Raw genomic sequence first — 23,636 nt, forward strand, 5'->3', positions numbered from 1 at the left:
AGCGCACACACAGCGATGCGTGCCCATCCCTGTGTGTGTGCCCGGGCGCAGCTGTGCCGGGCCGAGTGCCGCTATCCCCGCGGCCTGTGACACGAGAGCACGCACACACACACACACACACACACACACACACACACACGCGTGTGCGGGACCCCGCGGGGCCGCGCTGCCGAGGGGCGGCCCCGGCCCGGCTCCCGCAGCCGCGGCGCCGCCCCCGCTCCCGCCCGGCCCCGCTCCATCCCCCGCCCTCCTCCCTCCCGCAGCCGCACCGAGCCTCAGACCGCGGCGGGGCCGGGCAGGGCCGCACCATGACCGAGACCACCAAGACCCACGTTATCCTGTTGGCCTGCGGCAGCTTCAACCCCATCACCAAGGGCCACATCCAGATGTTCGGTCAGTGGCCGCGGCGGCGGGGCGGGCTGGAGAGGGCGGGGAGGCCTGGGGAGCGCCGGGGGCTGCCCCCAGGTGTGGATGTGGGATGCTGGGATGTGGGATGCGGGGATGTGGGATGCGGGGATGTGGGATGCGGGGATGTGCGGATGCGGGGATGTGCGGATGCGGCCGCTGCGGGGCTCGGGGCGCGTTCCGAGCGCGGCTCCGCTCCCGGGCGCTGTCCGCGGCGGGTGGTGCTGAAGGCGCCGCGGGCCGAGAGCGCCGGGGCCTCCCGAACCCGCTGGCCATCCCTGGCAGCTGTCCCCAGCCCTGTGGGGCTGTCCCCCATGGCATGGCGGGGTCCCCTCTCTGCACTCACAGTCTCCCGCTCCCGGGCCGCAGCCCCCGGGGTCGGTCCTGGCGCTGTTTGTCCGCTGCTGCTCCGTCCTCGGGTCTGCGAGACTGCAGCCGCTGCAGCACTTCCATTTCCTCTGACCAGGGAGGAGATGGAACCAAGCAGCCACAGCCAGGTACAAAATTCAACAAAAATACAGGCACTTAATGGAGATATTGGAGTAGTCAACCATCAGATTGATGCTACGTCGAAAGAATGGGAAATATTTGTGTGAGATGATGGATATTACTGAGCGTCCCTGTGATGATACAGAGGATGGGGATGCTGGAATCACTGCTACAGCCTGGCAAGACAAGAGGGAGGGAAGGAGGGAGAGAGGAAGGGCAGTCTCCATCAAAGGCGGTCTGACATGCCGTAGATACTCTTTGGGTAAAGCCCAAAATGCCTGGAAATCCCAATGCAAACAGAGGCTCCCTTGGCCGGGGAGGAGTCCTGGGAGGGTGAAGTGTCCACTGCAGACCACCCCGGAGTGCAGAGACAGGATTCATCCTTTATGTCTGATTGGAGATTTAAGGCTGGGAAGCAGATACTGAAGGTCGTGTGCTACTAGTGCAGAAGCATCCCTGGCGTTTCTAAAAGCTGTATATAAGTTTCTAAATATATAAACTATATAAAAATACTTGAAATCAGCTTGGGGTATTTCTGCATCAAACCTTGGTTTTGTAGAACATAATCAGTTGCACATCAGGTTAGAAAATGATGGTTTTCTAGATGCAAAGGATCACAATGTTATTCCATTTCACAAGTGCCAGCAAAATGTAGGCCTGGGCACCAATATGGTTGAAATTTAAAAAAATATATATATCCTATCCCCTAAGCAAAAAGAATTTGCCAACAAGGATCAAGAGGAACTATTTAAAAATAAAAACAATTATTAAATTAAATTACAAGAACTTGGTTGATGGAAGCAACCACTGATGAAAAAATTTCTTTAGTCTTATTTTGATTAAGCAACACTAAAGATATCCATGTGGCCCTTATTCAGTGGACTAACAACAAGTAACAAAATGTATTTTAGAAAATAAGGATCAGTGAGACATTAGTATGCAGTGCATGTTTTTATAGACTCGCAGTAAGATTTTCTTTTTGCTCAGTATTCTTCAGTATCTTTATGAAAGATGTGAAATAAAATATATAATCCCTGATGGCAAAAAGTGTCCATGACCCCAAAGTGGGCAGAATAGCAATTCCTGCTGGAAATGAGTCAGTTGGGCTGCCTAACTCTGGTTGTTTGATGAAAAGGGCTTGTTCAACAGCAGAGTCAAAGGCAAAGTCATATGTCCAGCGGGGAGGAACACACTTCAAAGATAAACAAAAGGCAAATGTCTTCTGCAAACAGCAGTGGTGTCAAGGACTGAGGGGGGATTGTGCACAACCCACTGAATGCAAACTCTGTGTGGTGCTGTAAATAAAGCAGCAAATGTGGCCCTTGTAGATACGAGCAGGGGAATATCAAGCAGAAGAAGAAATGTTGCATTATTTTCATGTACAGCATTAGCAAAACCCTTCTCTGAGGAACAGTGAGAGGAATTACATTAGTTTTGGAAGCCGGGCTTCATGGCAGGAGACTAGGGAGGCTCAGCCTAGACCCATCCTTAAATATGTTGAGGGGTATCACATATCCCTGCCCTATGCTTAGGGGAGGGATATGTGATATGTGATGAAAGTGAGCAGCTTCGCTCAGCAGAATAAGTAGGGGTGAAATGCCAAGAGTGGATCCCACAACACTTCAAACTACAAATCTGTTGTGTGGGTTTGAGTGAGGGTAATCAAGTAGTATGAGAAAGTACCTGGGCACCTGGTGGATCCTCTGTCACATGAAGGCTGTAAACAAATACTCAGACATCTTTCAGGAAGACAGGTTTTAGCTAAAAAAGGGTGGTTTGATGTTGAATTTTTCTATGCATGTGTCCTGTAGAGCTCCTGGAATACAATACTTGAGATACCTGATAGGGACAAAGGAGACTTCCATGAGGAAAGGACACAGAATTCAGCTTCTAAATCCATCATCATTTTTGTTTGAGGAACACTTCTCCCCCAAAAAAGAGTAATCCTGTGAAGCCATGGGAATCTCAACCAAAATCTGTGTTACTCTTCTAGCTCTGCACTATAGAGTCCAACAAAAACAGTGCTCTGTCCTGTAAATGATGCATTTCAAACAGCTGAATTTGGGCAAAAATATTGCCTTTGTCATTCAGACAAATATTTGGGCTTTGAGGACCTAATAGGAGGATTTTTTGCTTAACACAGAGAAAGAAAATTTATCGTTTTAACACATGGCACTAATTAAGCCAAAAGGAAGTACAATATTTGCTCAGGTATGTCACTGTAAGCATACCATTTTATGTCAGCCATTGTTTTTCTCAGTGTGGATTTTACCATGTTTTATTCAGAACAAAACCCAACCTTTTCCCATAGGATTTTTGCCTGAATAGGGGATTAGTTAATTATGTGGAAGTCTCTTCTAGTGGGGGAAAGATTCCCATTGAGTTATTCTTTCCATCAGTCATATGAACTTAAGACTCATCATTGGGATTTCAGAAAGCTGGGATTCTTCTTACAACCCCAAATCTGCAGCTGCATCCCACCACTGAACCTTGTGAGCAGCTGAACTTACTGCAACAGAACTCCCTGCTTCATCTGCCAGTTAAAATTCTGGGTAACTGGGGCTCCCCAAATGAGGCTGAATTGTATCTGTGTATACAAAATGAATATCATACATATAAATTAATATTTTGCCTAAGATATATGACATATAACAAAAAAGTAGGTGAGACACAGTCATGTACAGCCATCCCTACCAAGGGGTTGAGACAAACACCCACATAGTCCTGAAAACACTCTGAGTTATTTGTGGTGTCAGCTGTGCTTTGAGAGGGTTCTGAATCACAAATGTCAGTTGTATTTTCCAGCTTTCTGTGGCTATGAGAAAAAGTTTGGGATGTTTCTGTGGTGATGAGGAAAGACAAAAGGACAGAGAGGGCAAAGGTTGTTTCCAAAGCTTGACACAAACATTGGTGGCCTTTAACACAAAATGAAAATCCATTTATAACCTGAGGAGGTATGGAGAAGAAAAAGCAGAGCCAAATCAAAGAAGAAAAAAAGATTCTGAACAAAGTCCTGCATTAAAGCCACATAAAACCCCACCACTGTTGGATGCAAGGAGCCCACCTGCTCAGCTCAGCCAATACACACCAACCCCAGGATGCTCACTTTCCTTCCTTGCTGCCACTCAGAGGAGCACTGAGCATGGGCTGCTGCTTATCCCCCTGCCCTGCAGCCAGCTCAGGAGGGGAACCCCTGAGACATTCCCACACTGATTTTGGGTCTCAGCACAAAGCACTGGGGCACACTGAGTGGCACAGACACCCAGCAGTGGCATCTGCTGGCTGAAGTGCATCTTCTCCATCTTGGCCTCCTCTCAGTTTGCCTCCTCCTCCCTTCCCGTGCAAGCAATGCCACCCAAAGGACAAAAGCCAAGGCACCAACGTCAAAAGCAAAACCTAATCCATGCAGCTCTCCTCACACAGCACAGCCCATGCTGGCACTCTGCCAGACAACGAGCTCGTGCTTGCTTTGACAATCATTGCTTTAAATCATTCCCCCATGTGGTCCCAGCTCAGGGAGCCCTAACACAACTGTGTCCAGAGCTTCAAAACCAAAAGGCAGCTCTGCAGAGCAAAGTAGAAAGAAAATTTTGCAATTCAAAAAAATAGAGTTCATTTTGAAGATGGTCTTGGGTAAAATGCTGGGATTAAAGGCATCACCAGACAAGGTCAGAGGTTCCAGGTTCTCTATCATGGTGTTTCAGAGTTGGAGATAGAGCCAAAAAATAACTGGATTTGGAAGGAAGGTGCTGAGAGTAGTTTCTTTGTAGGTTCTGCAGTGGGAAGGGCTTGTACCATCCGATGGATATGTGACAATTGGAGGATTGTTCTGATGATTTCTTCAAACTGAAATGAGGATTTTGGTGGAGTGAAATGGTATCTGGTCAAACACCATGCTGTGTTTTGATACTGACTTTTTTCCTCTCTATTTTCTTTAACTGATTTTTCTTCAATTGTAGAAGAAAAGGCCCCTCTGGAATTGCCCACACCCTCTATTTTGGCATTTTAGACTTTTTTTTTCCTTGCCTTTTAAAAGTTCTGAAATTCTTCACAATCCATTCTTTTCATGTACAAACTTCTGGCTTCATTCACAAAGTCTTGCTCATCAATCACAGTTTTATTTCTGCCCAGCTCTAAGAACAGCTTCATCTCCAGGGACTGGATGACCCCTCAATTCCCCTTTCCACCTCTGCTTATCAGCCTGCAAGCAGCAGGGCTTCACTGGGGCCTCCCTGCTCTTGCAGAGGGAGATTTCAGCCTTCCTCCCTCCCTTCTGGATGCACAGTGCCCACAGAGTCCAGCAAGGTGGAGTTTGGGGTCCATGGGGATGTTCAGAGCTGGTCTCAGAGGCAGCAGGTTGGGTAACCCTACCAAAAAATGGGACATTATCTGACTTAGTCACAGGTATTTGGCTTTTTAACAGCTAGGTTTTGGGTGCTATGAAGGACTTGATGGCAGATAGAGGATTCTAATAAAATCTGTATCATCTGCCTGTATCCATACTGCCTCATCTCCTGCATGTGGATTTGTGGGGTGATGGGTTGCTCCAGATCACCTTCTTTGGGAGGAAGAGATTTGTGAGATGTCATTCATGACAGGGAGTTTTGGTACCTCAGATATTTCAAATGTGTTTGACCATGGAGTTTCCCCACCTGCCTCATTTCAAGCAGTGCCCAGGACCTGGACTTGCACAGAAAAACACTGCCAGTAAACTGCCTGAATCCTCAAAGTCAGCAAATCCCCACTACTCTTTCCTAAATTTTCCTTAGGTCCTACATGCATCTGTTGTTGAAGAGAGTTAATATCCCAACCAACAGCTGGGTAAAAAACATTTCTGGTGGAAAACAATGAAAGAGGACTCTGCTATCAAAGATAAAACCCTCTTGCTTGGTTCTTAAGAAAACTTGAGCAATTAAAAATCTCAGCAGGCTGCTCTTTGATTGTGCACTGCAATCCTTGTAGAAGAGCAGCACTGAGGGCTGCTGCATCCCAGAGCAAGGGATTTGAGATGAAAGGATGGAGTTCCCTAAGTAAAGAGGGATGAAGAGGCAGGAGCTGAGGCTTTTGTTAATGATGTATTGTCTTAATGTCCTGAATTTCAAGCATCACTTTTTCTTACTTGATTGAGATGACTGGACTGCAGAGCAGTTTAATGAGAGCGTCACTGCCTGGGACAGAGCTGGGAGAAATGCCTGAGCAGTGTGACAGCTTCACCCTTTCCCCTTTGCTTCAATAACAATGCATCTGCAAACGTCCAGGAGCAAAATTCCTTCCCCCTCCATGTAACAAAAGCTTCTCAGGAGCTTGAGAGAGACTTTGCTGTCTGCAGCACGAGTAAGAAGTGGGGCCCTGTGAGGCTGCCTCGTGGCTCCATTTCCTCCTGGGCTGAAATGGGAACGAGTAATGAGCAGCAGGGATCGATGGATGGAGCGGGAGGTGCCGTGCGGCTCCGGGAGGACGGACAGACGGACAGGGAGAGGCTGGCTGAGCAGCTTTGGAGCTCAGCAGCATCGGCGGAGCGCAGTGGGGATGGCTTGAGCAGGGCAGAGCCAGGGCAGATCGCACTTAGAACAGCCGGGGTGATGTGTCAGACACGGGGAGCTGCTGCATCCCCGCTCATCCCTCTGTAAGCGAGCTGAGGAGCTCCCACTGACACCCGAGCCGCTGCAATCTCAGCGAGCAGCCCAACCCTCCCCTCGGTACGGGGGGCTGGGAAGGTGAGCTGTGCCCAGCCCAAGTGTCCCTGGCTCAGCGACACTGCCAGCCCTGCCCTGGTGCCAGGGGCTGGGTCACAGCACACCTCCACACCCACCACTCGCCCCAAACACACTGAAACTGCTCTGCTGGGAGGGCAGAGCAGCACCCATGGCTCTTCTGGGGACAGTTTTATATCAGCTGATGTCACATTCCCATCACTGCACCCCATACAGACTCATTTTTCACAGCCTTTGTCATCAGCTTCCTGCATCTCCTCTTCGTAACCCAGAGTGAGTTTTCCTGAGCATGAGACTAAACTCCATCAATAACTATTCAGGGATTCTTTTAAACATTTATAAGCTATTAAATATTTAGCAGTATTTATTACAGTCTCTGAGACATCACATTGGCTCCATGATAATGCCACCTCCCAAAATGTGCCACGTACCTTCTTTTATTCCACCGACTATAAACAAACCTGGTAGTGAGAAATTCAGTTCTACAACCTCATTCAGAAAGAAAACAGCGGCTCTGCTTCTATTTAAAAACCATTTGCACTCACTGTGATGCTCTCACCCCCTGCACTGCCTTCTCGGATGCTTTTTAACATCAGCCTGTGCAGTGCCAAGGTATCAATTAGCTGCATGCTAAACACCAGCAGCCCACATCTCTCATGTAACCTTGGGCAGCTCATTTAACTGCTTGAGTGGTGCAGTGGGGAGCCACATCCTTCTGCTGCCAGGCTGCTGTGGGGCAGGCACCCCAGAGAAGGGGGCCAGGGTAGGAGTGGGTCATGACTGTGCTGATGTTCTTGCATCTGAGTGGCAACAGACCCAAAATGGGCATCCTCACCTCTGAATGCTTTGGCTCCCAAAATCCCTTCTGGCAGCAAGGCTGGGGGGCTGCAAGGGGCCCCTCTGAGCCAAGGAGGTTCACCTGTGTTGAAGTGTAGCACAAGTACCTCCACCCTTAATCCCAACCCCAACCTCAACTTCCATCTGGGACCAGGGAGCCCAGAGCAGCTCTGGGAAGACCCAACAACCTCTGAGGACTGAAAAATGAGCATAAGATAGAGACAAAGCCAGGGCACCTCTGGATTTTGGCATGAGCATGCCCTCTCTGGTATTTATAACCCCTCAGTCCAAGCACTTCCATGATGCCACCAGTGCCCAGCCAAGCAGGGAGAGATTTTCAGATGCCATGTGTGGAGACAGTCAATAGTACTCAAGGCACAAGCTCTCATTCCACTGAAACACTATTGTTGCTAGAAAAGGCAACCTGGCTCAGAAACACTTTCCCCCCCTCCCTCTTTTCAGCATCAACTAGTTGTCTTCAGTAAGCCTGAGCCACTGGATGTATCTTGATCATAACAGCAGAAATTTGCTAAATCAATATTTGGGAACAGAAAAGCCTAGATTCTTCAGAAATATGCACGTTCAAAAGCCACTGTAGGGCTTGCCCCAGGAGAAGATTAAGTGAGATCAGTCTGTTTCAGGGCTGGAATAGGAGGCACAGGCAGCCCCCATTGGATGGGTGGAGAACCCATCTCCGAGCCAGGCAAGGAGGAACTTGCACAGCCCTTGCTACACAAAGGTTTCTATTTTCACTGAAAACCCAACAGCCCCTAATTGAGCTTAAGCCTTCCCTGAGGAGATGATGTTTCTCTGTGGTTCATTGGCAAGGGAAAGCAGAAAATCCACTTTTCCCAGGACAAGCTGGGCTGGGGATGCTTAAACACGTAACTATGCTTCTGGCATCTTTGCTTTGTGCACAGACATGGCTGATGTTTCTTCTTGGGGAAAATGGGGTCTTGGGAATGGGTCTGCAAAGAGACAGGGTTCCACTGCTACACAGCTGCAGTAACAGGGATGTGACATCCCTCTGGTGTCACCTTGAGCCTGAAATCCTACCATGGCTCTGTCACCCCACCCCCTGACCAGCATCCCCCAGCCTTTCTGCCCCTCTGTAGCTGGGATGTTTCCTGCCTGCACAGTCCTGCTTCAGCCCACACAGATCCCACACAAGGTCAGCATCCTCAGACACCTTGCCAGCAAAGGCAAGCCCTGGGGTCAGCTCCGTGTGGAGGCAGCCCAAGAGCTGCTGGACAAAGGCTCCTCATCCCTGCTACATGGGGAATTGGGAACCATAAATCCTCTGCTCCTGGTAGGATTGTGATCCTGCCACGTGTCAGCCCAAAGGAGCAGCACCACACACGCCAGGATGTAAAAAGCTCTGCCTTTGATGTGCTACAACAGCTTGGAAATGAAAACAAACACAGTGCTTCCCCAGGGAAATTAGGGCACTGGAAAACAAGTGTGAAAATCTGTTGGGGTTTTATTTCCCTTTCATTTTTTTAAAGGCACTGTGTGACGCCAATTTCCCTGAGTGAGATGGGGACTGGGACCTCTCCAGGGATGTACATTAAGGTGCCTGTCCTATTTTGGATGTTCTATCCACATTTTGACTAAACTGACATATAAACCATGGCAGAATAGTGAAAATCATGCCTTTTGCTGCTACCCTTTTGCTGGGTGGGGTGACAGGTGATGCACCAGACAGGGAAATGTACATGACCTTTCACTTTCCACTTCAATACCACACTTAGAAAAAATCATCTTACCTAGAGATGCTTAATCCTTCTCCAAGGGCTTCTAAGCAAGTTGTTTCAGTGTTGTCCTGCAGAAGACAGCTCAAAAAACCTTCTTTAGGTGAAGTCCTCTTCTTCATCCAATTTTAGAATCACTGAATGGTTTGGAAGGGACCTTAAAGATCATTTTGTTACAACACCCTAGACCAGGTTTCCCTAGACCAGGTTGCTCCAAGCCCCATCCAACTATCTGGTAAGAGTCGCTTTTACCCCATTAGATGCTTTCCCTTACCTCTTTAGCCCCAAGACCTCTGAGATACCCAGGTGCTGAACACCTCGTGGAGGTGTTTAACATCCATCCACTCAGCTGCCCACACCTCAGGTGAGATCCAGCAGGGTGTTGAGAACGTTCCTGCTCTTCCTGTGATACCAGAGTGGATATCTCCAAGCAATAAGTTACATTGCTTCTCTGTGCAAGTGGAGAGAGTGGCAGCACTGTGCTGATCACAGAAAAGCAGGATCAGTCCCTGCCTGGAGGAGCTGGTGGCACTTCAACTCAAGAAGCAGCTCCTTGTACTTATGTTGCTCACTTGATGGGCATTGCCTGCTCCCTCCCACTCCACAGCAGCAGCTACAGGAGGGAAAAGCATCTTGGCCTGGGTGGTTCTGCCATGCTTTTCCTCAGGTGCTCCTTCTCATGCTCTAGGGCCTGAGAGCTCTTCCTCCTGGACTCCTGTGTAAATTCTCAGACACACTGACACTTGCAATACTTCACTTCTAATAAAAGAGGGAAAAATAGGATATCTTCACTTTCCATTTCAATTATATCAAAGAGGTTGTCCCTCTACAGGTTCAGAGAGGAAGCCCAGATTCTCTGGGACCAGCCAGGTCCCCAGCCCAGGCCCCATCTAGCTGGGGCTCCAGGAAATGCTCTGCTATTTCTAGATCAGCTTCCTGTGACTCAGTCTCCTACTTTTATTATTTTTAGTTAGTTAGTTTTAAACACCTAGTTGTACCTTTCTGCTTGAAGCCAAGAGTGATCAACAGATGGTGATAGCATGAGTCTCATTAGTCATCACTTGTGTGGCTCTGAGCTGGACACTGTTGGGGACCTGGGTGGGCTGGCAGGGTCAGGTCCTGCAGCATCACCTCTCAGGGCCTTTCACAGCCTCCTCTTTCACCACAGATCTTGAGGCATTTGGTGGCCAGTGCTTTTTTTGTGCTTATGGAAAGCTGATAAAGCTGATGTACAGCTGACATACAACAGCACATGCCACAGTGGAGACAGCCATGGTACACAGGATATCACCATACAATTTCAGAAAACTTCAACCCATACAGAGCAACACCTCTCCACTTCAGAAGGCTTCAAATGTCTGCCCTTCTTGTTCTGTAGCCCAACCTTTTATCCCCTCCTGTTGATGCCCTGCCCCTGTGTGCCCTCTGTGCCCTTTGGTGGCTGCTCAGTGCCCCTGGGCACTCCATGGCTCATTGCTGTCAGTGCTGCTCACCTGCTGCTCACAGCTGCACCCACTGGGGATGAGGCTGGGCCAGCCCACTCACAATCACCCCACACTGTGTGCCTACAAAGACCTTCCCATATTTGTTATTTCCACAGTGCCTGGGTACAGCTATGGGCGAATGGTGTGGGGGAAAGTGTAACAGAGCAATTAGCTGAGAGATTAAAATCTTTTAAAAAATCATTAGGGGGCTTAATGGGATTTTTCTGCCAGCTAGAAGTCTCCTGAGGATCTGACTGAAATTGTCTAGGAGGCACTGAGCACGAGGCAGGACAGGTTATTTGGGTCAGTGGGACACGAGGATCTCCCCAGGCTTGCCTTGGGAAGGGCCAACCCCACAGTGAAGAATCAGTCTCCTGCTCCTTCCCAAAGGAGAGACCTCTCCTGAAGAGCAGCCAGGCCTTGCTCTGGTAGAAATGTTTCTTCTGGGAGCCCAGGGAAGGGAGATGCCAATAGTGTTCCCAGCACTAACCAAGATCTGACAGTGGGTGAGGACACTGCTTGGGACCCAGAACAAGGCTCTGGGCTAGGCAGGAGAGCTGGGCTCTGGGAGGAGGACACCTCTGATGAATACATCCCTGATTTGGCATTCAGAGAGAGCTTTTTTAAAAAATATCTCTATATATATATCTATATACATACACATCATTCAATTAGACTGAGAGTAACTGCTGGCTCCTTGCCCACACTGAGCTCTGGAAGCACCATTTAGGTCCTGCAAGTGCTGCTAGCTGAGAATAAAACAAAGTGTGCTGGCATATCTGGGTCACTCTCTTCTGCAGAAGAAGGAATTTTAATGGCCATGTCCCACCTCTTGTCCAAGGTTGTCAGAGGCCAAATTGCTGAAAATAAAAATGAGACACTTGGGAGATGGTTTTGCCTTCTCCATCACCTGTGGCTATGCAATTTCTCTGTCCCAACTCTCAGGGCTGTGCAATGAAGGCTGTGCAGAGCTTTCTTGCCTCCCTGCTACCTTGTGTGTGTTTTCAGAGAGCTGGCACAGTGTGAGCAAGCTGCAGCTTCAATCCCCTCTGGGGGAAGGGCATAAATCAGAGCTGGCCTGTGGCTTTACTCTGTAAGGAGAAAATAAAATAGAAAAAAGGAAGGCTTAGGGGTGCAGATGAACCAGGTACAAAGGCAAAGCAAATACAATCTGAAATTACACCTTGAAAAATTGAACATGAGGAATATTTGATTTCAGTAATGTCAGTTTAGGTGATGGAGCACTGCCAGAGGAGCCCAAACATTGTGATTAAATATACTCAGTGAGAACCTCCAAAAAGTAACGTCTCTTAAAAAGGACTGATTTCCTATTGGGCAAGTGGGATGCTATTTTCTCATTCAAACTGGACAAAACCACCATTTTCAGTTTTATAGCCCTGGAGCGATAGTATCCTCTGACTGGTCTTTCCCTGTCTTTGTTCCTCAGGAAAGCAGCAGAGATGAAAATACCTGAAGTGCATTTGCAGGGCAGGCGAGCAAAGCTGGGCTGGGAAAGCAGGAAAGTGTCACCAGTGCTGGGATGGGTGCAAGTGTCACCCCTGTCCCCTCCCTGCCCAGCACAGCCAGGCTGTGGCCATCCAGCAGCTGCCAGGCACAGAGCCATGGCTGAAAGCCTCCCATGCCACAAGGAGCCTGCCAGCGGGCTAATGCATGTCTTGGCAGAGCCACCACCCCGGGTTTATTTATGTCAGCAATGTTTGAAAGCCATGGAGGCTGCCTGGAGCATTGCAGACAATTTACTCCAGACAAGGAATGGGCTCTGCATTTACAGGCTGACATCCTTGCATTGGTGGGGCAGGATATAAAGCGCTCGTAGAAAATGAAAGTACTGGAGGGGGTTTCTGTGATCTGGTGTAATCTCTGGACATCACAGGTATTCAACAGGCAAGAAGTGGGCTGGGGAAGGGATGGGAAGCTGTGACAGAGGAAAAGAGGAATGGAAAGTTATGGCCAAGAGAGAACCAGAAGGCAGGTGTTCCCATTCCATACACTGTACTGCTGCTTCTTAGCCCTCATTTGCCCAAATACTTCCCTTGCAGGGATTTAATTGTCAATAAATGTGTTCCTGTTTCCATGCATATTTAAATTATATGTGGTGTTTCTGAGGTAGACAACAAGCTCTTGGAAATTCAGATCCCAGCCTAGAAAGCAGCCTAATTTTTACAGACTGTGCAGGTTAAAACCCAAATGAGCAGTTTTGATGGCAATACAGAGCAGCAGCACTCCTCTTCTGCCAGAAACAGAGACCTCCCTGAGCGCTGCAAGGCCATCAGCAACCCCTCAGTGCCACCTTTCACTAGAGCAAATTGCTCCAAACCCCTGCTTACCTGGCCTTGGACACTTCCAAGCATGAGGAATCCAAAGCTTCTGTGGGCTTCCTGTTCCAGTGCCTGTTTTCTGCAGAAGAAATGTTCTGTTCACGCAGAAGGTGGTGGTGGATGTTGGGTGTGAGCTGGAATCCGGAGCTGAGATGACATGCCAGCAGCACGGATCACGTTGCCTGAAGATGTGGAGAGGGTGCCAGGCTGTTTAAATACAGACCTTGAGATATTGGTAAACCAGGGAAAACCTTTGGCTTTTGCCACCGAGAACTCAGAGCAGATTAATACCATCAGCCACCCTAGAGAGCTTGAAGCAGAGTTTACATGCAAAGAGTTCAGCTCCTCTGAAAGATGAACTTCATAAAGGGGACATAAGAGGGACAGATCAGTGTTTTTAATCTTCCTTTGTCAAGGAAAATCAAGTCAGGGCAAATCAGGAAATAATGAAAGGATGTGTTCATTTAAAACTCAACGGCATCTTTTTTGTTAGGGAATTTCCTTTTTCTTTTAATTTGCATTTTAATTTGCATTATGATAAAAAGGTAAATGCTGAGCCATCAATCTTCACTTCTCCCTACCTGTGCAAAAAAACCAAACCCAAGCATACTGTGTTTTGCTGCATGTGCTCTCATGGGATTTTGAGGGCACGAAGGATAATTTTGGTGCATCCAATTCAGGCAATCAGATTTTACTCCCTGCACCAATCAAATGATTTAAGCCCATTTTTCCCTCTCTGGAGGCTGGTGTGTCCAAAGCACAAGAGCTGGGAAGGCAGCCAGAGTGAGGATTTCAGGTGAGTCTGAGGAAAAGGCTATATTAAGGCTGGCAAATTTCCCACAGGCTGAGGCTGCTCAATGCCCTCGAGGGGGAAAAAAAGGTCCATGGCAATTATATTCCCTTAATTTACTTTTAACTGACAGTAACTGAATAAAATTCCCTAGCAGAAATTTCAAAATTTGGATGAAAAAAAATTGCCCAAGTGACTTAGAATCCTGGAATGGTTTGGGTTGAAAGGGACCTTAAAGCTCATCCCATTCCAGCCCCTGCCATGGGCAGGGATGTGTTCCACTCACCCAGGTTGCTTCAAGCTCCATCCAACTTGGCCTTGGATGCTTCTAGGGATATAGCAACCACTGCCCCCCCGGGAACACCCACCCTTCAGGAAGGACCCCTCATCATCCCCTAGGGCAGTGCCAGACACTGAATTCAGTGTCTGAAGGATGTGGGGTCACATCTTGGGATGGCTGATGGATCCTGAAATCACCACCTCCATTTCAGAAATGCTTCTTTTGCATTCTTTTGGATGCTTGCAAATCCAAAATATTTTATAGATCTTGAAGAAAAAAATTATCTCTCTAATGTCTCATCAATCTTATCTGCCTTTTTGCTCTTACTTTCCTTATCTTTTCCCTTGGTACTGTCTCAATAGCTGGGATAGATATGTAGCAGACCAGGTGGGTTTGGCAATTTGTCACCAGCACTTTTATCCTCAAATGTCACCTTTAGGTAAATACCAGCCTGAAACTGAACATCTCTTAGCACAGCTGGGACATGGGTGGCACACGGTGCTGGGACATGGGCAGCACATGGGGCTGACACAGGCCAGGGAGGGGCGGAGCAGCTGTACAGCTGTGAGGGACTGGCTGGGCCATGGCTGGTGTTGCAGGGCTCAGTGGGTCCTGCTAAACCCCCTCCATCCTTCTCCTTGTGCCCTCTCCAGAGCGAGCCCGGGATTACCTGCACAAGACCGGACGCTTCATCGTCATCGGTGGCATCGTCTCGCCCGTGCACGACTCCTATGGGAAAACGGTGAGCTGTCCCCACGTCCTCCCTGCCTCCAAAATTAGGGCTGAGCACTGGGCAGCACTGCCTGACTCACGGTCCCTTCATGGCCCTCTTCTGCCTGGGGCAGCTCCTGACCTTGGGAAAGTCTCGGGGAGAAGGGAGAGGATGAAACCTCTCATTGTTTAGATAGAAACTGCAGTGAGACCCTAAAATGAGCCAAAGTACTAGGCAGCAAAGAGAAACAGTCCATTCAAAACAGTAGTGATGGTGATGCCTTAGGTGGGGGTTGGTGGGGTTTTTTTCATTTTAATTATTTCAAAGCAAATTGTTAGGGTTAGGGTTTTTTTGGGGGGGAGGAGGGGATATCAAAATTATGCAATTATGAGTGACCTTTAGGAGCATTTGTCAAATTAGGAGTGGTGAGCTCACTTGTCTCCTGAAAGCTGGAGGAATTTCATCAAGAAATCACCCCCTCAGGCTGGCCCCATTGGAGCCCAGGTCTGGGAGTGGTGCTGCTGAGCAAATCTCCCCACCTCAGCACATAGCCAGGGCTGAGCCCAACAGAGACTCCTCCCCTCCAGCAAACAGGAGCTTAAATAAACTTCTGTGAGCAGGAAGGAATCCTTCTGGCCTGTCCCACACTAGTGAGCCTGATGTTCTGCCCCAGAAGGGTTTGCAAGCCCAGGCTGGCCAGAGCACAAGGCTTCATGAGCGCTCTTCCTTCCCTTCTCGCACAGGGGCTGGTCTCCAGCCGGCACCGCCTGACCATGTGCCAGCTGGCTGTGCAGTCCTCCGACTGGATCAGGTGGGTGGCACAGCTGGCACTGCCATGGCACCCACCACAGCCCCTGCCCCTCCCCTGCACCCTGGGCACAAAGTCCTGCATGTACAGTGGAGATGCCACCAGCTGGCACAGCTCCAGGATGAATTTCCCCCCAGCCCAAACATTAGAGACTTTCCCCTCCCAGTCCAGCAGAGAACAGATGAGGAGGGTTACACCACCCTTCGGGATTTGGGGAGTCATTCAAGCCCTAACTGAGCCTGAGGTGTCTGGGTGATACCCAATGTCACTCAGCTCACTCCAGCCTTGTGCTGTGGCACCTCCCTGTCCACACATGTAGCACCAGCCAACAGACTTTCACCTTCCCAGCATTGCCATGTGGCATCTGGTTGTTGAAGGGATGCCAGAAGCATCTTGGGCTGCCCTCAGAAAGAGGGTTATGACACACATGCTCACATCAAAATCCAAAAAATGCTGGTTAGTTGGGTACCAAGCATGGAAAGATGACCAGGCACACATTCAGGTCTCCAGAGTTGTTAGGGATCACTGTGCAGAAGGGTTGGGGGAAGGACATGGTCCATGCCAGGGCTGAGGGATGGAGGATGGCTGCCCATGGCCCTGCTGGCCAGCCCATTGGGGAGGAGGGGGCATGGGCAGGAAGTCCAGGCAGTGGCCATGAGCTGCACTGTTGCCTTGCTGTGCTTCTGGCAGGGTGGACCCCTGGGAGTGCTACCAGGACACCTGGCAGACCACCTGCAGCGTGCTGGAGCACCACCGCGACCTGATGAAGGTGAGGCAGCCATGGGTGCACCAGGGAGAGGGCATGGGTTCAGTGCAGGGGTCGGGGTGCCCTTCCCCAGCTCAGGGCCATCAACAGCCAAAACACATCAGAGATTGAGAGCAAGAAGAAATACAGCAGAGACTGACAGTGAGAAGTCTTGCAGGAACACAGAGAGATCCTGACCTGGAAGGGGTGAGACTGTCACAGCTGCTTTGTGGTCTGGGCCCTGATGGCAGAAGGGAAAGGAGCCCTCCAGCTGGAGCCAGCAGCCATCCTGGACCCAGCAGCACCAGGAGGGGAGCAGGGCTTAAGGCAGACTCAAAGCAGGGGTGGGCACATCATTAGTGACACCCTGCTTCCCCCTCCCTGAGGGAGGGAGGGAGGGAGGGAGAGAGGGGCCTCCCCGCTCACCAGCTGAGCCAGAACTACTGTATAAACCTGAAAAAGAGACCTGACAGGAAAATTCAGCATCTGGGAAGTCCCCAGGGAGCACAGCCCCAGGAGGAAAAGTTCAGGCAGTGCTGAAAGCCAAGGAGGAAAATGCCTGCCCTTGGGTGGCAGGGGTAGCAGAGCTGCTGGTACACTCAGATATAGGAAGAAAAGGAAGTGGATGAAAGAGCATTGTACAAGCTCACAGACAGCCCAGACAGGAGGCACAGGAGTGGCACTAGCCAGCCCAGCAGGATGTCCAGTGCATCCAGGCACTGTGGTGCTGAAGCCAGGGAGTTGCTGGTGATACCTTCCTTTTCCTGCAGGGATGGGTGGAGCAGAAGAGAACATGCATGCTCCTTGCTAGTCCACACAAAAAGCTTGATACCACCTTAAACAGAAGTCACAGGCTATCCACAGGGTCCTGATAGCCCCAAGGCCCATTTGGTGAGGTCAGATGGGACTGGGCACCCTAAAGTGAGCTGGGATGTGCCTGTCACCAAAGGTAACCTTGAACCAGGGCTGAGAGGGTCAGAAAGGTTTTGTGAGGTTGCTGGGGTGAAGACACTGTTCCAATTACATCCTTCCCTGATTGCAGAGAGTGACTGGCTGCATACTGTCCAATGTCAACACGCCCTCCATCACCCCTGTGATTGGGCAGCCCCAGAACGAGTCCTCGCAGAACATCTACCAGAACAACAACAGCACCTCCAGCAAGCCCACTGCAGGTGGGTGGGGTGCCACAGGGCACACAGGGGTTGGCTGCTTACCCCCACCTCCCAGCCTGGGCTGCCAAATATTAGAACAGTGCTCCATCACCTTAATTTTGGACAGGTGTCTCATCAGTTTTGGTGCAGCAAGTCCAGGGTGGGGCAGGGCTGTGATGCAGGAGTCAGCATCCAGCACAGCAAGGGCAGAAGCCAAGAACAGCTTAAAATGGCTGTGAAATCTCCTTGGACTTCAGCTGGATGACGTCTAGGCAGTGAAACCTACAAAAGGAAAGGCTACCTGGTATCAAGGGATGAACTGGCAGGAGAGATGATGCAGTGGGAATCCCTACAAGTCAGAGGGATGTGTATCATAAAGGTATTAGCTGAGAAGAGGGAACATTACTTAAATCCCATTAAAATTGACATATTATGATTTTCTTCATTATTTTAGCTGCCTAGCTGGTCCCTTCAAGGCACAGTGGAGCACTCCTGGGAGTTAAGACCATGAGAGGAGGTGCTGGGAGATGCTGGGAGTAGTTGCACACCCAGGCACAGGAGCATTTTGCAGAACCAGGGTGGTTGAAGCACGTGGAAGGGTTAATGGCACAGCCTCCCTCCCATTAATTTTCCTTCTTCCCCTTTAGCAAAGATCTTGGGGAAGGTGGGAGAAAGCCTGAGCCGGATTTGCTGCGTTCGTCCGCCCATGGAACGCTTCACCTTTGTGGGTACGTAGAGGAAAGGTCCAGCATCTCCTCCAGAGACCCCCTCCCCTCCCTTCCTCCAAAGCCCTCTTCCAGGCTGGGCACCAGCACCTCTCTTTTGCTGCCCTTTCCCAGATGAGAATGCCAACCTGGGGACAGTGATGAGATATGAGGAGATTGGTAAGTGCACACCCCTCTCCACCTTGCTCCCACTCCTGGGTGAGTGCTGTATGGCTTGGGGGCATTTGCATGGCAGCTCTAGCAGACACAGCATCCCACCTCGGTGCCAGCTACTGGGGCTCAGGAATGCCACAGAAACAGCTCCAACTGGGCTGAGCCTTGTCCCATGACAGACAGCAGCCTGAGATAAGGGAGTGCTGGGGACACAGCTCCCAGCACTGGCACAGAGCTGCCATGGCACCCTGTCCTGACAGTCCCCTCAAGTGCCATCAAACTCGGCTTCCATGGTGGTGTCACCCCATGCCCACACTGCCTGCAGCCCTGCAGAGCTTCACACAGCAGCAGGAGAGATTTTGGCTGCCTGACCAGCCACGGTGCCCCTTGCTCTAAAGGCTTTTAGGGTTTTAGCCCCACCAGACGTCACCCAGAGCTCTGCATGGGGACTTTACCGGTGGTTTTGTGACCCTTTTCAGGCACAGCCTGGGATTACAGCCATCCTAGCACTAGCACCATGTAGAGTCTAAAGGCTTTGGCCACCTGGGAATGCCAAATAGGGAGGCATTTTCCCATGTAGCCACCTTTTCTCATCCCTCTTAGGTGGAGCAGTTGGGGGGTTATGGCTTTTGTCTGGCAGTTGTGCAAATAAATTAATCTTTATGGGCCTGTCAGAGCAGAAAAGTTCCCACAGCACAATTTTCTCACTGAGCTGCAAAGCCAACCCTCAAAGCTGGGTGTGGGGGAGGAGGTTCCTTCAGCCCCCTGTGTTCCCACCTCTGGGCTTCTCTCCTCTCTTTTCAGAGCTGCGCATCTTGCTGCTCTGTGGCAGCGACCTGCTGGAGTCCTTCTGCATCCCCGGCCTCTGGAACGAGGCAGACGTGAGTCACCACTGCCAGGCACCCCTCCATGCTCCTCCTCCTCTGCTTCCCACAGCCAGGGCTCCTGGGAGCCACCAGGTCCCTTGGGATGACAGAAGCTGTGCCCACCATCTCCACTGCCTCCTCCATCCCTACCCTGACTGTCATCTTCCCTAGACATTTCCCCAGGGCTTCCATGGCCCCAAGCCCTGCACCCTGTTAATGCAGAGGATGTCACCTGGGGTGGAGGGTAAGCCCATCCCAAGGCATTTCCAAAGGCTGTGCTCCCACTCCTTGTCCCTTGGAAGGAGCCAGTATCAAGTCAGTATCTGCCAATCCCAGCAGAGTGAGGTGTGCAGGTAGGAAATAAGGTATTTACAGGAGTGGTTCAGATGTTAGGAATTAAACATATTTAGAGCCAAATCAACATGTTTCACTGTTGTTCCTTGCTGGAAGAAGCTGTAATTTCATGGGAGAACACCAGCCCTGGGCTGCTGCCCCACCTGCTGCTCCTGGTTGGAGCCATGCTGGCTGTGAGGGCTCCCCCAGCTCCTCCCTGAAATCAGGCACTCAACACAAACCTCCCTCCTTGAACTTCTCAGCCTTCAAAAATCAGTTTACCGCATCTTCAATCCTTAACTTTTTAAAGCATTTGGGCAGCAGGTATCTTATTTGAAGGGCTGGAAAAACTGAAATGAGCTGAGCCAAGCCCTGAGCCCAGCACAAAGGATGCAGAAATGACATCAAAGCCCAGGCAGAAGATGTTTTCTGCAGCAGCACCTCCTCATAGACTCCTGCTGCCTGAACTTGCTGACCCAAAGCTCTTTTGGATGAGCCTGATTCGTCTCATCTGAGAGAGGTGTGAGCACTATGAGTGCTCCTCATGCAGCAGCAAATTTGGCCAAACAAGCTTGGAAAAGCAATCCTCCCAGACCTCTGTCAGGACAAATACATCGATCCTGCTCATGAACCCTTCCAGCCAGGCAGAGATCACATTCACCTTGGGCAACCTCACCTGCTGCCACCTCCTTCTGCCACAAGTTCTCCTCAAAGCCTGACCTCAATGTCTACTAGTAGGATTTAACCCTGTGCCTTTTATTTGATCTACTGCCAACCACTTGCCTGCACAACTCCATGTTTCTGCCAAGGCCGGTGACATAGCCTCAAAATCACTCCCCATCTCCCTCCAGACCATGGTCCAGCTTTCTCGGGGCAGGGTGGGGTTGGCAGGCAGTGGGAGGTTTTGCATGGGGTGGCTCTGAAGCTCTCCACACTTTGTGTTGCTGGCAGATGGAGGTGATTGTCGGGGAGTTTGGGATCGTGGTGGTGCCGCGGGATGGAGCCGACCCCGAGCGGATCATGAACCACTCCTCCATCCTCCGCAAGTACAAAGTGAGTCAGGGGGTGCACGTGTGCCCAGGGAGGGCTGAGAGAGGACTCTCAGTCTCTCCTCATCCAGGGAGACACTTGTGTCATGGGACACAAAGCATCTCAGGGTCAGGTGCTCTCGGCTGGTGGATGGGATGAGCAATGGGTCACCACACAGCAGGGTGGGGAGGCTGGAGCAGCAGATACCTGCTTTCAAGCCATCCCTTCACTCCTCTTTTCCTGTTTCCCCTGCAGAACAACATCCTGGTGGTGAAGGACGACTCAAACCACCCCATGTCAGTTGTCAGCTCCACCAAAAGCAGGTGAGTGAAGCTACTCCCACTACAGAGCAGGGTGTCCCCAGCCAGCCCCTCCATTTGCAGGGACACGTGACCCACCCAAGTGGGCTCTGACACCTTTCTCTCTCCCCACACGCCCAGACTGGCCCTGCAGCACGGGGATGGACACGTTGTGGATTACCTCTGCCAGCCTGTCATTGACTACATCCTCAAGAGCCAGCTGTACATCAACGCCTCTGGCTAAGAGCCCGAGCCCTCGCAGCGAGACAGCCCTGTGTCCCGCCTGCCTGCAGCTCTGCATCACCCCTCTCTCTCTCTCTCAGTGTCTCCATCTGTCCCCCATCCCATGGCCTCCTGCCCGTGTCTGCCTCTCACCCCCAGCACCAACACTCTGTTGTGCAGCCCTGTCCAGGGAATGGTTTGGTCTCTTGCTCTGGGGCACTGCCCTGCCCTGCGTGCATGGGGAGGGAGGGGGGCTGCTCAGGGAGCGACGTGCTCCGTGTGCTCCCAGCATGTCCCTGGGAAATGGTCCCCTCAGTCCATCTTCCCAGCATGCTCAGGGCAGGGCTGCCTATTCTGCATCATCTTACACAACCTAAGCTCAATAAATCTGGGTGGATTTTTTTTTTATTAAGTAACTTTAGTGTGAGCCCTTTGAGCCTCTCAGCCCAGTGACCAACCAAACCCTGGCTGGCAGCAGACAGTTGTAACACAACCAGCTCAGTGCCTCACGGCAGGGGAAACCTCCTCAGGCCAGCCATGAGACAACCCAGCTAACAAAACCCTCCTCCTGCCCCTGAAAATCATGGAGAGGGCATTTCTAAAAGGCAGCAGAGGCCTTGGTGAGCCCTGCTGCTGAAGCATTATGGAGAGAATGTCACATCTCACCTTCCCCTAGCTGCAAGAACTGAAGCCACTCCCTAAGATAGTGAAGTTGGGGTGATGTTCTATCCCACAGCACCTAGAAAGGGAGCTGCCTTTCATGGGGCCAAGAAATTATAGGGTAGAAAGAAGCAGGTGGCGAGCCAAAGCCTCTGGTGAGAATTTACCCCAAACCTGGCCGTGTCCATCCCCATCCTCTACCCTCCAGATCTCCATTTCTGCTCCATCCATCTTCTCCTGCCATTCCTACTCTCTGCCTCTCCTTGAAGAGCTCATTAAATGCATGATAACCACCCCCTCCCAAGCCAGCCCTGGCTGCTTTGCACATTCCTTGGGACAAGCCAGGCTCCTGTGGTACTCCCCCTGATGCCGGGGATGGATCCTAGTGGAGATGCTCACAGTGAAAGCAGGACAGGTAATGAGAACAGTTACTGGAGTCTTGTGGAGAGGAGGATTGCTGGAGCAGGGCCGTGTCCTGCAGATCATCCCTAGGGCATAAGGACCCTGAACAGCTCCTGGGAAGGGTCACAGCCACCAGGAAGGTCTGGCCCTCACCTTCTCCTCTCCCTTTGCTCCCTGTAACCTTGGATCACTTTGGGTACAGTCCTTCTGCTGTGGGTGAGAGTCCTCCAGAGTCTTTCAAGGAAAAATGTGAAAATTCTTCTATTTTGTCCCTTAAAAGTCCATAAAGCGTCACAAGAAGCTCTCAAGCAAACTCCCAAGGTGGGACTTTGTGCTCAATTTGGTGACCTGCTGGGTGCTGCTGGCATCCCTGGAACAGCAAGCCACCTTGGACAAACAAGGAAACCCACAGGGTCCTTGCAGCAGACAGGATATTAGGAGCAGTAGTTCACAACTTCTCAGGAAGGCACGGCCCTTCCCAGAAAGATAGAAGTGATGTGACTCACCCAAAGGTCAGGAGAGTGTTTCCTTGTCAGGGATTTCCCTCTGCACGGAGAAATTTCTTTGGGAACTGTTCTAAATTTGGCAGCTGAGTCCCCCAGTGCCAGCTCTGGTATCTCCAGGCGGTTGAGTACATATCCCATAGGATGAGGAGATATGGAGATGCCAAAGCAGAGAAGGTGGTGAGTGTGTGGGGGACTCTGCTCCTGGGAGGCCTTCAGCAAGGTCACCACCACCCCACTGATGTCCCCTGGCAGTGACACCTGTGAGTGCCCTGAGACACCCAGGGTGTGTCAGCCACTCGCTGGGCTGCTCTGCACCTGCTGTACTCCCATGTTCTGTTTGTCAGCCCCCCTTCCCTCCCCACCCCAACACACAAGTTATCCCAGACAGCAGCCTCTCCTCCTTCCAGATGTCCCGTGTGTTCCTTAGCTCAAAGCCCAGCGATGGCAATCAGCCTCCAAAACACACAGAGGGACTGAACCTCCTGGGGAGCAAAACCTCTGAGGTGGGAGCAAGGACAGCGGGTTTTCCCCGAGGAAAGACAGAAAATTAACAATGGAGAGGAGGGAAGAAAGAGTAATGCACCAAAAATCATATCTGACCCTCCCTCCAGTACACAGAAGGGGACCTGGGAATGCCATGGCCTCCTGATCCACATGGTTGGGATGGTGAAGCTTAGCTGTGGTGAGGATGAGGAGTTTGTTCTGCTCTTACCTTCACATATCTGCTCAGTAAAACTCACAGGATGGGGGGAGGGATGGGGGTTTGTAATGGGGCTTTCAGCTCTGGGACTGGTTTGGAAAAATGTATTTGGGTGGGCATGGGAAGAAAATAATCATCTGTGATGATCCATGAGACCGCTGGGGAGGTGAGGATGGGGGTGTCCAGGGTGCAGGAGAGGCATGGGAAGAAGCTCGTGGGTTTTGGTATTTGAACCG

At 50.7% G+C, this 23,636-nt stretch overlaps 1 protein-coding gene across 1 annotated transcript; it reads left to right on the forward strand.

Moving 5' to 3' along the window:
* Window positions 1-234: 234 nt before the first annotated feature.
* Window positions 235-23,016, forward strand: NMNAT2 (nicotinamide nucleotide adenylyltransferase 2). Its single transcript, XM_054286120.1, has 11 exons — window positions 235-393; window positions 14,743-14,831; window positions 15,545-15,612; window positions 16,300-16,378; window positions 17,397-17,526; window positions 18,153-18,233; window positions 18,345-18,389; window positions 19,188-19,264; window positions 20,534-20,635; window positions 20,867-20,934; window positions 21,052-23,016. Exons 1-11 carry the CDS (start codon window positions 309-311, stop codon window positions 21,152-21,154), a joined length of 927 nt encoding a protein of 308 aa, XP_054142095.1. The 5' UTR covers window positions 235-308; the 3' UTR covers window positions 21,155-23,016.
* The last annotated feature ends 620 nt before the right edge of the window (window positions 23,017-23,636 follow it).

The sequence above is a fragment of the Melozone crissalis genome, unplaced genomic scaffold, assembly GCF_028551555.1.
Source record: "Melozone crissalis strain CALT ecotype California unplaced genomic scaffold, PUWL_Pcris_2 ptg000045l_1, whole genome shotgun sequence".
Taxonomy (NCBI): domain Eukaryota; kingdom Metazoa; phylum Chordata; class Aves; order Passeriformes; family Passerellidae; genus Melozone; species Melozone crissalis.

What these genes read in the sequence shown, in the direction of transcription:
- NMNAT2 (XM_054286120.1), top strand. Translation starts at nt 309, where the DNA reads ATGACCGAGACCACCAAGACCCACGTTATCCTGTTGGCCTGCGGCAGC. An exon ending in ACGACTCCTATGGGAAAACG is followed by an intron (nt 14,832 to 15,544) that starts GTGAGCTGTCCC and finishes CTTCTCGCACAG; the next exon opens with GGGCTGGTCTCCAGCCGGCA. An exon ending in GGAACGCTTCACCTTTGTGG is followed by an intron (nt 18,234 to 18,344) that starts GTACGTAGAGGA and finishes GCCCTTTCCCAG; the next exon opens with ATGAGAATGCCAACCTGGGG.